This window comes from Emys orbicularis, chromosome 9, assembly GCF_028017835.1.
Source record: "Emys orbicularis isolate rEmyOrb1 chromosome 9, rEmyOrb1.hap1, whole genome shotgun sequence".
Lineage (NCBI taxonomy): Eukaryota > Metazoa > Chordata > Testudines > Emydidae > Emys > Emys orbicularis.
In genome coordinates, this window is record NC_088691.1 from 24,396,890 (window position 1) to 24,414,444 (window position 17,555).

The 17,555-nt window shown below is 42.4% G+C and overlaps 1 protein-coding gene across 1 annotated transcript in view; it reads right to left on the reverse strand.

Moving 5' to 3' along the window:
* OPHN1 (oligophrenin 1) overlaps positions 1–17,555 on the reverse strand; it is a 137,703-nt gene that overhangs the window by 119,924 nt on the left and 224 nt on the right. Inside the window, exons 2-3 of the mRNA XM_065411323.1 lie at positions 17,380–17,477; positions 17,130–17,287 (exon numbers count right to left, since the gene is read on the reverse strand). Of these exons, the coding sequence (XP_065267395.1) occupies positions 17,130–17,283 (154 nt within the window). The 5' untranslated portion in view covers positions 17,284–17,287; positions 17,380–17,477. The remainder of the gene's footprint in view (positions 1–17,129; positions 17,288–17,379; positions 17,478–17,555) is intronic.

Below are 17,555 nucleotides of genomic sequence, written 5' to 3' on the forward strand. Positions count from 1 at the left end.
GGATGCGGAGTTCCCACAACTCATATTGACTTTCATAGGATATGAGTTTGCCATCTCTTAGTCACTCTTTGCCTCAGTTTCCTCTTCTATAAAATGGGTATAATATTACTATCCTACCTCATGGCAATGTTTGTAAAGTGTGTTCAGTTCCTTGGATGGAAGGCACTACATAAGTGCAAAGTATTACTATTACATCTCTACCCCGATATAACGCTGTCCTCGGGAGCCAAAAAATCTTACTGCGTTATAGGTGAAACCGCGTTATATCGAACTTGCTTTGATCCGCCGGAGTGCACAGCCCCGCCCCCCTGGAGCGCTGCTTTACCGCGTTATATCTGAATTCATGTTATATCGGGTCGCGTTATATCAGGATAAAGGTGTATATTGACTTCTGCTGTCATGGACATCAGAGATGCCTGCAGAGGAGTATCGTGAAACACACCAAACATAATTTAAAACACCTGACCTGGATCTTTGTGATGAGATGGGAAAACAAGTTTTCAGAGCTTTCTTCATATTAAGGGGTGCCAAGGGGTGTTTGTACAGGTTGTGGAGACAGCAAGGATGTGAGCTACAGCACAATGTATTGAGTAAAACCAACAGCTCCCTAGAAGGAGGCTACAATTCCAACTGGTTGGGGTAACCACTAAATAGTGGACAATTCCTGAGGCTTCCTTGAATGTAAGCAAGCGGGGGAGGGGGGCACAAATGCTTCAGCATTTCCGAAGTCAGGAGACTCTAGTAGGATGTAATTTATGCAGGAATCCATGACCTCAGACACTTGCCTTGGAAGCTGACCTACTACTTGCCTGAACAATAATAAGCCTTTAACTCTAGCCACAAGGCAGGTCAAGCACTACAGTGACTAGGTGCTGAAGGAGTGAATCTTATCTGGTGAGAAGCTCAGTCTAACAAGCATGTATTAGAGAGAAGTACAGCCTTAAAACTGGAATATAAAATATTGTGTCTGCATTTTATGACTGTTTCCAGTCCCTCTTGTCTAGATCTGAACACCACACTTCTTTTGAGGCACATCTGTTTCAGATCTGCAACAACCTGGGGCCTCGGAGTCTCTGTATCTGCATCAAAGAGCTATTGTGCCCAACAGCTTTTGAAAACAAACTTGCCCGCCCACTGCCTGAGGCACTCACTGGCTCAAAGCTGGTTGGTTGCTTCCTCTTACGTGTCCTGAATATGATCCACTAAAACTCAAACTCCCAATAAGGAGAACAGAGCTAATTGGCGCCTTACCTGAAAATCCACACATTCAAACACAGTATTTGTTTTCTGAAACTCAAATACTGCTTCAAAGCTTTGGGATGTTGAATCTGAATTCCAGACTTCTCTTGGAAAAGCACAAGAAACCATACGGGAAACCACAGCACCTTACTAAAACAAAAGAAATGTGGGAATACCTTATACAAATATAGTACAGCAATGGCCCCAGACAATGCAGAATCACTACTGTATGTTTAGGGTTTGGCACCATTACTATAGAATACTGCAGTATTTTTATAGGATTAGTCCATTGTCACAAGGCCATGAGTTAGCATCCCAGGGCAGTGGAAGCTACTCTTGTTACAAAGTAAATAATAAGTAGGTGCCACAAACCACAAGCCTTATCCCTGAAGAGCAGTATCAGAGCCCCACAGGCCTCTGCAAGTCTTTAACAAGCAGTCTGCAGCCTATTTCTGAGGGCTTCTTTCTCCTTCTTGAAAAGGACCGGTTCCTAACTGAATCAGCATATGGTGCATTGCATCCTGAATGTTAGGATTGTGGTTCTGTAGCTGTAGAGGTGGTCTGAGCAACAATGCCTTTCTAAATAGCTAATGTTAACTTGTAGCCAAAGAATTAAGGAAAAATGGCTGCCATTCGTGCCTTTGAAAATGTCCCCCATAAACTTTGGGGGAGGGTTCCAGAGCAGTGTATGTACATCAGAGAAGAGTATGTAAATTGATATGTGCTCCTTACCAGCATTAAAACCTAATTTGGTTAGGGTGGGGTGGGGGTCAGTAGGAGAACAGGAAGTAAGTGACAGATGCAAGGTTGTGATCTTGCCAAACACCTTGGTGAACTGTTTGCCCTCCCCTAAAGGCAAGACAATGTTTTGTTTGTGGCCAGTCTAATACCCAAAGCAAATTATGCTGGTAGTTGAGATAGGAAGGAGGTTTTTTCCATGTAGCAGTGAATCAGCACTTTTTTGAGAGATGCTGCTGGAGAGGTCATTTCAATGTTATATGCAGCAGGTTTTAGAGTCAGACAGGAGAATCAGGAGGGTTTTTAGTAATGCTTAAGAAAATAAACAGAAGAGAGGGAAGGGAAAAGAAAGAGAGAGAAAAAGGATAAAATAAAGTGAAGGAGGAGTCATGTTTTGCTTCTCCTTATAAACCTGTCCAGGAGTCCTGTAAGTGAAAAGCTTAATGAAGAGATAGAGGTGCTAGATTCACCATGTACAAAGATGATGAACTGACGTCTTACAACACCTCTTATGGGCAGGATTGTTCAAACTGTCTCTTTCTTCTGGATTTATACCCTAATTATGGCTCCTAATGCTACAGTAATAATAATATTTTGAAAAAAGTAACAAACAATAGTTTATTTTAGTCTGATGCATGCAAATTTCACAGCGGGACTGTCACCCACTGATATAATGAGAAATTCAGAGTCTTCAGACACACTCTGGACAGGAAAGGCAGGATTACCAAGGAAAACAAGGCAGGCAGACCTAGAACGTAAATCAGATTATATCTAACCAGTTATTAATCATTTGCTTTAACAGCTGTTTTATTAGTCAGGGGCCTGATCCTGTGCCCATTAAAGCCAATGAGAGTTTTGTTATTGTCTTAAATGAAGGCAGGGTGGGGCTCCAAGTCATTCACTGACACCAGCTGAGACACATGACTGATAAAGTGCAGAGATTACGGCATATACAGAGGCAGAGAAGGAAACAGAAAGAAAACGAATGTTTTTTAAAAAAGCCAGATTGATATAATAGCAGCCGTATTACAGACGCTGGATGCAAAGTTAGTCCTTTCACACTTGTTTGGACTGGGGATATCAGAGGAGCTGTGTATTTTTCAGGATTCCTTTTCAGTGTACTGGGAAATTAAATGAGTGGCTTTTCAGGAGACAGAATGCTTCTATGTATCTGCAGGGAGGATTTCCATAAACTTCTTCATTAATGTATCATATGCTGGCTCTGAACTGTAGTTCTCTTTGTAGGATGGGATAACTTAATGCAAGTGACTCAATGCCAAGTTTCTTATGTGTGCAGAGCTCATATCTGTGGGTAGATTTTACTGCAGTGGCAGGGAGAGGATTCATGTGATAGAAGACACCCCTTCCCATCTTCATAATAATGTTATGTTCTGTTTAAATGCTACATGCATTGCTGCAAAAATACTATGTGGCCTATGCACTCAGTAACAGTCACAAATCCCTTAGAGAGATACAACTTAATGCTATAGGCCAAGTCTGCTTCCCTACATGCCAAGCCTCTGTAAAATGGCTTGGCACATGGGGCTTCTGCAGTAGTTAGAGAGAACAGAATCTTCCCCTCAGGCCGCTCCATGACTGCTACTGCTGCTTCAGTGAAGTAACAGCCCATGGCTGCTATGCCTTCAGCACTGCAGGCCATTGCATCCCCATTGTACCAGATCCGCCAGTCCCAAAACCATCTTCTGGGACAGTAAGATAGGATAGCTCATGGAGAGTATGATACACAGGCCCTGCAGATCAATAGGATCCTCAGCATCCACTCCCGCGTACTTCCATGCACCAGCACCACACCAGTTCCATTCTCTATTGTGAGTTCTACACCCAGGTCAGGGTGGACACACAGGATCTGCCCTGTAAACATGTGCATTATAGGCAGAGAAGAGGCCTGAATATTCTGCTAAGAGGAACTGCTGACAAAAGGAATCAGGGATGCATGATACATTGCTACCTGCCAAGTCAAGCACAGGATCAGCAGGTCTCTTTCACTACAGGACCTCCTGATCTTTGAGAGGATAGTACCTCCAAGGGCCCCCATCACAGATGCTAAACCTGCTCTCCCCAAAATGAGCAGTTTGGCTCATTGCATTTTTCTCATCACTAGTCCCCTCCCCCGCCCTAGCATTTTACACCTTGTGCTCCAGAGAGAATTTGAGAGTAAACAGGTTGTTGTGTAGGCAAATTCAGAAATAAAAAAGTGATGTACAAAATTACATAAAAAACTCCATTCAAGAGTAAGGTTTAGCATGCACGCAAACTCTCGGCCAGAATGTTACATTACCCTCTACACCAAACATCATCCAACCAACTAATGGGACAGATTCCAAACCAATACAATTAATGACATGGAGGGCAAAAACAATACAAAGTCAGTGCTAAAGATACACCTGTTCTTATAGCGCCAGATCCACAAAGGGACCTAGGTGTTGCTATGCCTAACTTTTAGGCGCCTTGCCACCCAGTGGAATCTGCAGCCCCAAATTAGGTTGGTAGGCTCCCTATAAAATGCAGGGGGAGAGTCAGGTGCTTAAGAATGGGATCCACAAAAGCCAGCATGCTGAGCAAGGAGCCACCTAGGCTAGCCAATAGGGAATGCCAAGGAGAGGGCTGTGGCCTAAATCCTGCCCCTCTAAGGGAGTTAGGCACCTAAAGTTCGGCCCAGAAGGTGGCCCCAATCTCTGCCTGGGATTCTCAGCCATGAACCTGGCCCTGGAGTTGAGTGCCTACACTGTATTTTGCAAGAAACATGTATGTCTGTGTCAGGGGCAGAGGTATTCTGGATTACCTAGGGATATTCTGTTGTGGGAATCTCAAGATCTCCTGTTGAAGTTATTTGACTGTGTACAAAGAATTAAATATACCTTGGGCCAGAGAGAGAGAGAGAGAGAGAGAGAATGTCCAGTGGTACTCACCCGAGAGGTGGGAAACTCATGTTCAAATCCCTGCTCCATATCAGGCAGAGGCAGGGAATTAAACCCAGGTCTCCAGGTGAGTGCCCTAGTCCCTGGGCTAAAGGTTATAAGGGAGGCCTCCTCCTGCTCCCCTGCCCTGGCCGTTTTGTGTGGGTTTAGGCATGTTCTGAAAACATCTACCAAAACAGGTCCCACAGTTCGGATAGATGTGGGAACACCTAGTCTGAGGATCCTGCTGGGATTTCGGTGTGAGATAGGTGCCCAGGCACCTAGACAGAGGTGGCTGTGCATATGCTCACTTGCAGGAACTCAGACGCCTAAGGATTTTAGGCACCTCCAGGGCTAGGCGGCATCTGAGCCAGGATTTTGAAGATCCCAGTAGCATCCAAATGTTGGACTTAGACACCTAAAAGTGGCCATTAGGTACCTAAGTCCATTTCTGGATCCAGCCAATATACTACTGCCCATCTGACTTCCTGACATGCTGCATCAAAATATATTACCTATTTCAAACCTGGCAAGGCTCTTATGTGCATCCTCAGACCTTAAGTGTTAAGACATGTTTGATGTACCACATCACCCAATTTCATGAGTCATCCTGATGTCTCCTACCATTGCATATAGTTAGGGCCCTACCAAATTCATGCTCCATTTTGGTCAATTTCATGGTCGTAAATGTCATTTCAGCTATTTAAATCTGAAATTTCATGGTGTTTTAATTGTAGGGATCCAGACCCAAAAGGAGTTGTGTGTGTGTGGGGGGGGGGGTCACAAGGTTATTGTAGGGGGGGTTGCGGTACTGCTACCATTACTTCTGCGCTGCTGCTAGCAGTGGTGCTGCCTGCAGAGTTGGGCAGCTGGAGAGTGGTGGCTGCTGGCTGGAAGCCCAGCTCTGAAGGCAGTGCCGCCTCCAGCAGCAGCACCGTAGAAGTAAGGATGGCATGGTATAGTATTGCCACCCTTTTGTGCTGCTGCTGGTGGGGCGCTGCCTTCACAGCTGGGCACCTGGCCAACAGCTGCCGCTCTCCAGTCCCCCAGCTCTGAAGGCAGTGCAGAAGTAAGGGTGGCAATACTGCAACCCCCCTATAATAACCTTGCCACCCCCCTGCAACTCCCTTTTGGATCAGGACCCCCAATTTGAGAAACGCTGATCTTCCTCATGAAATCTTTATAGTATAGGGTAAAAGCACACAAAAGACCAAATTTCATGGGGGGAGACCAGATTTCACGGTCTGATGCGTTTTTCATGGCTGTGAATTTGGTAGGGCCCTACACATACTGCTGTACCCAGGTCACCCCAGAAGCATATGAATCTTAGTGATGTATGTACACTGGTCCAGATTCTCTGCTGCTGCAAACTGGTGAAGCTCCATCAAAGTCAATGGGACTACAATGACTTACGACAAATGCGTCAGAGCCTCAGCTGATGTAAGTCAGGAAGGTGCTGGTAAGACCACCCAGCCTGCATTGAGAAAAACCTGATGCTGGGGCATCGGAGCAAGCTGAAGAATTCAGAAAGTAATAGCTAAATGCTAGAAAATTTTATCTATCACAGGAATTGGTGCTATCTTTTGGTAACAGCAAAGATAGATAAACTAATGTCGTGCTGCTGTACAGCAGGTGAGCTGAGACAAGAGACCATCACAACCCTGTCCTGAAGAGCTTACAGTAAAGTCACAAGTGGGAGCAATACAAAACAAGGTCCTTATATTTATTATTGCTTGAATGTTTCATGGACAGGCAGGTTTGGAGACTTTTCTGCAGGAGGAAATTTAGCACACATTAACCAGCATGCTTTTCCAACAAAAAGGTATTGAAAGTGACAAAGGGAGGGGCCAGAGACACCTAGATGCAGGCACACAGGATGTAGGAGAAGAAGAGCACAGGACAACAGCTGTGTTGAACCTTAAGCAGAAAATTAACATTTAGTGTATGGATGGATTTGAATAATACAGTATTTTTGTGTGTGTGCTAATCATAACAAAAAATGATGACTCTACCCTATGAGCCAGGTTTTCCCCGACCTCTCAATTTTTACCTGTTCTAAAGGCATGAATGATATGCTTGATCTACAGGCACAGTTAGGCAGTTAGATGTCTAAATTCAGAAATTAGTGTCCTGAGTTGATTTGTGTTGGCCCCACTGTTCCTGCAATTGATTGCAAGCATAACATGAGGCTGTTTTTTTTTTTTTTAATTAGCCCAGTGTGTTCATTCTTTCAAGTCAGCATGATATTTAAATGGAGTTTTAAAAGTTAAGAGAGTAAGTAACAAGAATGGGGCGGGGGAAGAGTGTACATATCTAGCAGTGGGTGGGGAGAGAAGGAGAATGAGGAAGACAATATGAGGGTTAGTGAAAGTGTGGCTTGGTGACCTGGCAAACTAGGATTGGCAGGGCATTTCACGTGCAGGGGGCAGTGTCGTAAGATGCACGGCGATGGAATTGCAAATAGGAAGTGAACGGAATAACAAGACCTGCATCACTGCTTAAATGGAAGGGCTGGAGGTGGACTTGCGAAGAAGCCATTTCAAGATGTGGACTTTGGCAGAGTCCCTGTCACATCCTGAAGATGAAGGATGGGAAGTTTACCCTGTCTGGAAAACATCTACAAATACTCCCCCGCTAGAGTAGTGCTGTAACAGCAGGAAGTTCTAGTGTTGGGAGAATTTGTATCAAGGAGCAACACTACATTACAGTAATTGTTTTTTTCACCTACCTGCTCTGAGCATTTAGCCATGGCTGTGATCAGCTCTCTGTTAATTACCACAGGAGAGTTCAATCAATGGATACATATTATTTTAATCATATGTCCGGGCTTTTCCTCTGAATGATTTACTCCACAGTGAGACTTTGAAGCACAGAAATTGTCCATTTATTTCCTGAAAGCCTTAATCTAAAACCTCTTGCTAAGAGAGTTCTCCAGCTTTCTGAGCTCCCCTTGTCGCTTTTTTGTCATTTATGAAAAATGTCTTCGTTGTTTGCTTTAGTGCAGGATTCCTGTGAATAGAACTGGCTGCCACAGCTTAGTTTGTTCATGCAAAGTCCCATGCTGCCATAGAAAGAGTCTCCATCTTGTGAGGTGCAAGCAAGAACGATGCCCACCATAATAATAATAAGAGCAGGAATGTCAGCAAGTTCCCCAATGATTTTGTAGCTCTCTCTGTACTCTCACAGAAGAGGAGGAGGGCAGGTACATATAAAAAAAGAGAAAAAGTCGAGCTCTGGAGCATTTCTGCTCTAAAGGGAGAAAGGACAATTGCACAGGAAATGATAATGCTAGCCATATGGCTCTGTAGCACCGCTGGTAGAACATCTAAGCCATGGTCTTGGAGGGAAGAGGACAGGGGTTCAGAAGAGGAAAGGAAATTTAACCTAAGTTACTTCTTCTCTCGCTGATCAATAGTATTGCGTGTATGTTGTACCGTGAATGATACTGACATCACTAAAACACATACCGGGCTAAAAAAAATAAATCTGATGCGTCCAGTGGTGCTGATAGCTCTCAGCTCTGATTAAAGAGGGATACAGCCAACAACAACAAACATTATTGAGACAAAAACGTGTTCTCTACTCTAGTTGCACTTTACACCTGAGATTATTATAACTGAACCAGATTAGAGAAAAACCATCTTTTTCTCTGTTTTCAGTTAGTTTAGAGTTAACATATGACAGCACTTTGGGTCTAGTCAGTTTCACAGTGAACCCTGTATATCAATTTGTGTGGGTTTTTCACCCAGCAGCAGAAGAGAGAAAAATAATAGACAAAGAGAGCAAAATGTGGTTGTAAAACTACAAAAACTTTTAGCAGGACTCAGGAGCAAGTGTAGTATCCAACACTGTTTTTAGCATTTTTTCCTGTTTTAAACTGACACGATTTGATGATCACGGGTCTTTGTAACAGTTAATGGGAGTTGAATGCATTCTGCATCCCATAAGATCAGTCCCATGTATTACTTTGCATCCAAAGACCTCATAGTGCTTTAAATAAAAAAAAAAAAAAGAAGTGGTGAAGCATTATCTGTGTTTTACAGATGAAGGAGCTGAGTCATAGAGTGATCTTCTCAAGACTGCAGAGGAAGTCCCTGTCAGCTTTTCCTTCTGTAGCACAGAAAAGGGACCAACATTTATTTTTCAATACAAATTAATATATAACATCAATGTTTTTTTTTAATTTTTTTCAAGTTGAGATATTTGGAACAACTGAGAAATAACTCTTTCTAATGCCCCAGCAATCCAGCTCTGCAGAGAGGTCACAGCCACACTATCAGTAACAGCCTCTTTTATTATCATTCACTTCATAACTAGTAACATTAGCTACAAAGTCATCAAAGCAAATGTGCAATTTACATGGGAGTCTCTTCTCACTCTACCTCCTTTTCTTTAACTAGGGAAATACTCCATTGGATCAGCATTCCCACATTCAAATTTAGCAAGAGACTGCCAATGCCTTGCCTATGCAGAGGTCTGTAGTGCTGGCCAAAACTCAACAGTGCTGGATTTTAAATTCTCTTCTGCATCCCCCTGAAAGGGGTGTGAAGCAAGGGAGGAGCTTTGATAGCCTGGAAAAGCGTTTGTTATTCCAGACTCTCTTAAGTTTGCAGAATCTCCCTTGAGGGGTAGACTGGAGAAACAGATGCACAGAGAGAAGGGAAAGGGAGCTCTGCTTTTCATTACAAAAATTAAGGAAGTTGAAACCTACATTCATATCCCTGCTTTGTTACTCTCAGGTCTGACATAGAGAGCCCACCCTAGACAGCTTTTTATGACCTACCTATCTCTGAACAAATACTCCAGACCAGATCTGACCCCCATGGATCCACACATGGAAGGAAATCTTGGAGTGAGGAGTTTCCTCTGTCCAAGTGTCACCTCCATGGCACCGTTCCCTAACCTGCTGTTCTGATCAGATGCTCCTTCACTGTGGCTCCAAGGGGATGGAGTTCTGCAACCTGCAGGACAAAGCAAGCCCAAAGCGATGGGCACAACGTCTTTCTTCTTTTCCCCTCCACCATCCTATCACCATCACAGCATCCCCCCCACCCCAAAATCCAATGAACAATCAGTACAAAAATTAATACAATCTGAAGTTGTCTGAACTTTTCTGCCAAAGGCCTCCACTCTGTGGATTCCCCCACACCCTCACCCTTTCGGCAGGCAGTTCAGGAACAGCAGTCAGAAGAAGTACTGTTAGCTCAGCTCAGTCCAAGCTGAACTGATGGGAGTGGGCAAGGGTGATGCTACCGAGCTAGTATCAATATACCAAACATGCAAGGGGATACCTCTAACCTCTGGCAGATCTCCCAAGTCTGGTCATTTTGGGGTGGGGAGGGAGGACCCGGTCTCTCCTCCCCACTCCTTGCAAGCCATCTGAGGGACACTGTGAGTGGAATCTTACTTAGATTTCCTCCCTCCTGATCCTCTCCTTTTTTCTCAGGGAAAATCCAGGGTGCATGCGCATGCACACACAAAGAATTAATTTAAAGAAATAGATTCAGTTGAAATTTACACAGACTTTAGAGATTCTAACAGGAAAGAGTATAATGTGGTCTGGAAATTGAGACTACTCTATCACGGGTGCGGGGGAAAGATTCACGTGAACATATGGAAAATAATTAACAAGGCCGCTTTGAGAAAACAGTACATTCATTAGAGCAAGTTACACTAAGGTAAAACAAATTAATATTATTGACAATGAAGCACTGCCAATCTGATGACATAAGAGTTCCTTTCAGGCCCCTCAGAGTTTAGTGCTTGACTCTCAGCTGACTTGGGGACTAGGCTTATAGATGGGATGAAAAAAGTGCATTTTTTCCCACTAAAGAAGCCAGCAACCCACTCAACCTCAGAGAAATATCCACCTCCTGAAACTACATTACAGCATTTAATACAGGCAACCTACAATGTGATACATTTCAATAATTTTTAAAAAGGTGCACTAAAATGTATCCGCTAAATTGCCTCAGACATGCAGCTTAGCAATGGATAGTAGTACATCAGAATGTATTGGTCCATAATTCTTAAATATTTTAGCCTCTTCATCTGCATTCCTCATAAAAGTGTCTACAAACCACTTACAAAGGGCACCTAACCATATGAGGGCAGATTTTCAAAGGTACAAATTAGTGCTGTCGATTAATCGCAGTTAATTCACGCGATTAACTCAAAAAATGTATCGCGATTAATTGCAGTTTTAATCGCACTGTTAAACAATAGAATGCCAATTGAAATTTATTACATATTTTTGGATGTTTTTCTACATTTTCAAATAGATTGATTTCAATTACAACGCAGAATACAGAGTGTACAGCGCTCACTTTATATTATTTTGATTACAAATATTTGAACTGTAAAAATGATAAAATAAACAGTATTTTTCAGTTCACCTCATACAAGTACTGTAGTGCAATCTCTATTGTGAACGTGCAACTTACAAATGTTGATTTTGTTGTTGTTAAATAACTGCACTCAAAAACAAAACAATGTAAAACTTTAGAGCCTACAAATCCACTCAGTCCTACTTCTTGTTCAGCCAATTGCTAAGACAAACAAGTTTGTTTACATTTACGGGAGCTAATGCTGCTTGCTTCTTATTTATAATTTCACCTGAAAGTGAGAACAGGCATTCGCATGGCACTGTTGTAGCCAGCATTGCGAGGTATTTACATGCCAGATATGCTAAACATTCATATGCCCTTTCATGCTTCGGCCACCGTTCCAGAGGACATGCTTCCATGCTGATGACGCTAGTTAAAAAAATTATGTGTTAATTACATTTGTGATTGAACTCCTTGGGGGAGAATTGTATGTCTCCTGCTCTGTTTTACCCGCATTCTGCCATATATTTTATGTTATAGCAGTCTCGGATGATGACCCAGCACATGTTTGTTTTAAGAACACTTTCACTGCAGATTTGACAAAACGCAAAGAAGGTACCAATGTGAGATTTCTAAAGATAGTTACTGCACTTGACCCAAGGTTCAAGAATCTGAGAGGGATGAGATGTGGGCATGCTTTCAGAAGGCTTAAAAGAACAACACTCCGATGTGGAAACTACAGAACCCGAACCACCAAAAAAAGAAAATCAATCTTCTGCTGGTGGCATCTGACTCAGATGATGAAAATGAACATGTCGGTCTGCATTGCTTTGGATCATTATCGAGCAGAACTTGTCATCAGCATGGACGCATGTCTTCTGGAATGGTGGTTGAAGCATGAAGGGACGTATGAATCTTTAGCACATCTAGCACGTAAATATCTTGTGACACAGGCTACAACAGTGCCATGTGAATGCCTGTTCTCACTTTTAGGTGCCATTGTAAACAAGAAATGGGCAGCATTATCTTCTGTAAATGTAAACAAACTTGTTTGTCTGAGCGATTGGCTGAACAAAAAGTAGGACTGAGTGGACTTCTGGTTCTAAAGTTTTACATTGTTTTATTTTTGAATGCAGTTATTTTTGTACATAATTCTACATTTGTAAGTTGAACTTTCATGATAAAGAGATTTCACTACAGTATTTGTATTAGGTGAACTGAAAAATATTATTTCTTTTTTTTTTACAGTGCAAATATTTATCAAAAATATTAAGTGAGCACTTTATACTTTGTCTTCTGTGTTGTAATTGAAATCAATATATTTGAAAATGTAGAAAACATCCAAAAATATTTAAATAAATGGAATTCTATTATTGTTTAACAGTGCGATTAATCGTGCGATTAATCACAACTAATTTTTTTAATCGCTTGACAGCCGTGGTACAAATGGGATTCATTCAAATAACTTTCAATAGATATGAGGCACCTAACTGCCCTTTGTGCCTTTTCTTTTTTTTCCCCTTTGGCTTTTATTTAATGTATCACCAAATATTAGAGGCTGGTTGGTTGGTCTGAAAAACCTCTAGAGATTCTGCTAGAATTTTCTGCAGATTTTATTAGCTAATTCTCATTCTTTGACAACCTTAACTTGCTAGACAACGTAATAAGTTTTTAAATATTTTCTTACTTTAGATCTTGCAATAACATCTGGCATTTAAAAAACATCCTCGAGACAAGTAGATAAACAAAACAAAAGACAAAAAAAAACCCTGCATACATCTGGCAGATCTTGCATAGAATTCAGAAGATATTCCCCATTACAGAATTCAGAGGGAAATCCTCCATGCATGTCAACTGTCTAAGCACATGAGTTTTGATTCCTGTAATACTTACAGAAATTCTGGAGAAGTGAAACCCCACTCCCCTTTCACACTAATGTAATTTAAGAAATGCTCCACTGACATCTTTAGAGTTACATGAACATACGTGAGAGGAGAATCAAGCGTCAGTCTTATTTTATGGTAGATCTTGAGAGCAGCTTGATATTGTTCTGCACACACACAAGCTGGAAGTTATGCATATTAAAAGTAATTTCAAATTTTGAGTCTTAATCTGGGATCTATTTTACGTCTTTGTCATAAATCTTAGCAGATCCTATTTCCCAATAATAAGAGAACTGTAAATTTTCCTTGGAAGCTTTGAGTTTGCACACTTTAAGAGGTTGTGTGTAGTTATATATAGACGCACAATGCTGCATCCAGCCTTCTAGACTGCAGTCTCTAGTCACTCTAGCAGGCTGCACAGCCTGTTATTTTGAGACAGCAGGTGTTTGGTATTTTGGAGGCCTGTCGGCAGACAAAGAATTTAATGAATATGCTTTAAACCTTACATTTCCATTTTTACACTAATTATTTACAGCACCACAATATGAAGCCAATACATAAATAAATCAAACGTTAAAATTGATGCAGTACTGTACTTAATTAAAGAAATTAATGACCTGGAGCATTTTACCAAACCAAAGTATTAGACACAAGGTTGATCAACACAGTACCAGGATGTCTACCTATACATTTCTAATATCCTCATTACTGTAGTAAATAGGCTTCAACATCTATCTGCTAAACACACAATTCCCACTCACTTTTAGAGCCAAATTCTCTTTTCAGCATAGAGCCCAAGTAGCCAGGCAAGCATCTAAATATCACTGCAATGGATGCATTAGAAACAGAGGGATGGAAGGGCACTGCTCTCAGGGCCGGCTCCAGGCACCAGGCACCAGGCAACCAAGCACATGATTGGGGCGGCACCTGGTAAGGGGCGGCCAATCTTGGGGTGGCGGGGGGCAGCGCAGCGCGGCATTCCGCGGGGGGGGCGCGCTCCAGCGGCGCTTGGCGGGGGGGGGGGGCGGGCTCCGGCGGCGCGGCGCTCGGCGGGGGGGGCGGGCTCCGGCGGCGCGGTGCTCGGTGGGGGGGGTCGGCTCCGGCGGCGCGGCGCTCGGCGGCGGGCTCGGCTCCGGCGGCGCGGCGCTCGGCGGGGGGAGGCGCGGCGCTCAGAAGGGGGTTCCAGCAGCGCGGCGCTCGGCGGGGGGGGCGGCGCGGCGCTGGGGGGGGGGGGGTTCCGGCGGCGCGGCGCTTGGGCGGGGGGCGGCGCTATTTTTGCTGCTTGGGGCAGCAAAAAAGTTAGAGCCGGCCCTGACTGCTCTTACATTTTTATCTATTCTTAGGTCAGGTTAGTAATACATATTGTCCTGTCTGTATCCAATAGGGTGACCAGATGTCCCGATTTTATAGGGACAGTCCTGATATTTGGGGCTTTTTCTTACATAGGCTCCTATTACCTCCCACCCCCTGTCCCGATTTTTCACACTTGCTATCTGGTCACTCTAATATCCAATGAGTCTTCCCTCCAAGCCCTTCCTGGGTACCAAACTCCCATTTATTTCAATGGGAGTTCAACATGCCAAAGATTTGGGAGAATAAATCCCAACTTTGGTAAAATTGTAAGGATGCAGGCTCTAATTCTCCACTGCCTTGCACCTTCTGCCATCGTTTATACCTGCACAAAGTGGTGTAAAATGCTACCTCATCAGAAGCAACATTTTACAATCACTTTGCATAGGTTTAAATGATGACACAAAATGCAAGGCAGAGGAGAATGGAGTCCTTGGAGATTCAGGCCACAATATTTACAGAACTGCATCATTAAGCTAATGCTGGGTAACTCTTGATTTCCAAAAATTACATTAGTCAAAGTCCAGTTTATGAACAAATAATTGCAGCAAACCAAAGTTTTCCATCTCTTTGTCCCTTGAATGAATTACATCTTGCACTGGGCTTTCCTGTTGAAATCTTGCATTTCTTTCCTCTCCCAATTAAATAAATTGGGCAAATTGCAGAACATATAGAGTCAGATTCACAACTGCACCCAGTGGGTTCGATTCGCTGACTGTACTCCAGTTTTATACCTGCAAAAGTCCATTCATGTAACGAAGTAATGTGGCAGTAAATCATTCCAATATCCACTGCATGCAACTAGAATGAGGGGGGCACAACGGGGACAGTTGTGGCTCCAAGATTTTGGTCCCAATTCTATGCTGGCTCCAGGTAGACCAGCCTCAAGATCTGCTCAAAACTACTCTGCTAGTTATGGCCTTAAGAGGTCAATACACCAGCAGAGAATAAGCAGAGCACACTAGCACTCTGGATATTACCCTTACCATTCCTGACAGGGAGTTGCAGGGAGGGTCACAGATGCTAGCTAGGCAGATTGTATGCCAGCTTGGGATTGTCCTGAAGATGAAGACTCCCTCACACCAGGGAATTCCCAGCTGAGGGGATCTGATGGTTTTCCAATCCCTTTGTGCCAACAGAGCGGCACAAAGGGGCTGAATCGCAGAAGAGTATCTAGCCCCTCCACCTCTCTCCTTCTCATCCTTACAACAGGCTATCGAGCTGCTTAAATAAATATCCATTTATTGACACTGTATGAACTAACTGAAGCCTTTCACTTTCCAGATAAGAAAACCAATGGCCTAGTAGCTACTGAGTTGGTTGACCTCAACTGTAGCAGGCAAAACCAAAGAAAGAAAAGGAAAAGGAAAAGTGATAGATACAAGAACTTCCTGTACTACAATCACAACAACTGATAACCCAATTGTTTTATAGCCAAGGATTGAAACCCTTCTATTTTAGGTACTTATCAGGCCCCAACACTGTAGCATCTGAACACCTATTAATCTTTGATGTATATATCCTCACAATACCCCCATCAGGTAGGGAAGTACTATTATTCCTGTGTTATACAGATGGGGAACTGAGGTACAGAGAGACTAAGGGTGGGATTCACAAAGGCATTTAGGCACCTACCTCCCACTGAAGTCATTGAAGATGATTTAAATAGATTCCCTCTGCTCTAGACTTATTCCACCAAGGAACATTTCAATATGGTGGGAAAGGCTGCTTTCAGTGGTATTATTTTAACTATTGTTCTTGGTCTTCTCCCTTTGATTCAAAGCGCTAATCTCCTCTGCAGGGATTCTGGCCTCTATAACCATCAATGGAGGCAAAGTACAATATGTGCATTGATCTTTGTTCTAGTCTCAGGTCCTACATTACAGAAATCAGAATAGAAGGTTGCATTTAACCTTACTGTATTTGAACTGTTCTTCATTACATGGGGTAATAATTATATTGGAAAATTGTGGTACTTCCTGTTAGGAAAACAAACAAACAAACACACTTCATCATGTTGTGTCTGTACGTACACTGTATCACACTTACCTGCATTATACCATAAATAAGCAAGCTCATAAAACTGTTGCTCATCAACAAAAATTATTGTCTGTTTCAATGAAGAACATTAACTTGTCACTGGGGTATACTATGCACTTCTACTGACAATATACACATAACATACCCCGGTGCACTCACCCTACAACATCTGTTCAAAGGGCCATTAATAAAAACAGAGTAACATTCAGAATAAACTGCATGAAGGGAAAAGAGCTCTGCACACTAACTACAGAAAGTGTCATTTTAAATAGAGAATTTTGTACTGACAGATATGTAAAATATCTCACATACTGCAGAGACAAGGTGGGTGAAGTAATATCTTTTATTGTAAGAGAGGCAATATTTGGAGTTTCCTTACATACTGCAGTCAGAAAATTGTCCAAATGCACAATAGGAAATTATGATTATTGTATATTTGTTGCATCTATTATTAAAAAGACAAGAGTTTGGTTATGAACAGATATATTTAAGTATCCTTACATAATAGCACGCAAAGAGTGTATAATATGGTAATAATGCACAGATATTATTAGCATTGTTGGAAAGCTGTGGGCAATATATGTATTGCGCAGGTATAAATGAATGTTTAAACAAAGCCATATCGTGTTACTTACTTTTTATAGCACTGATAAGTGCATTCCCATCTTTAATCACATCCTTTATGAATTTGTTGGTTCTCTCCAGCTCCTGCTCATAACATTTCAGCCTGTCTCGAAAATCTGGACTGTCCAGGTAGCAGTCGCTGAACTCTAACGCAGGGTGCCCCATGTTCCTTGGAGAAAAAATTAAAATGAAAAAAGAATTCTCCAATTTAAAAAAAATCAAAATTATTGAAAGCAAATAATCTCTTAGTACCCAACTCACTTCTAAAACGACAGAGATCCTTGTCGTCGTCTGCTGAGGATACCAGCTTTGATTTGTATATCACAGAAGAAAGGGGCAGGCTGCCTGCTTGTACTCTACTGAAAACATAAGACAAATTTATACGACCTCTGTAGCATTCTAGTTATGACTTGGTACTAGATCCTATTCACTATTGT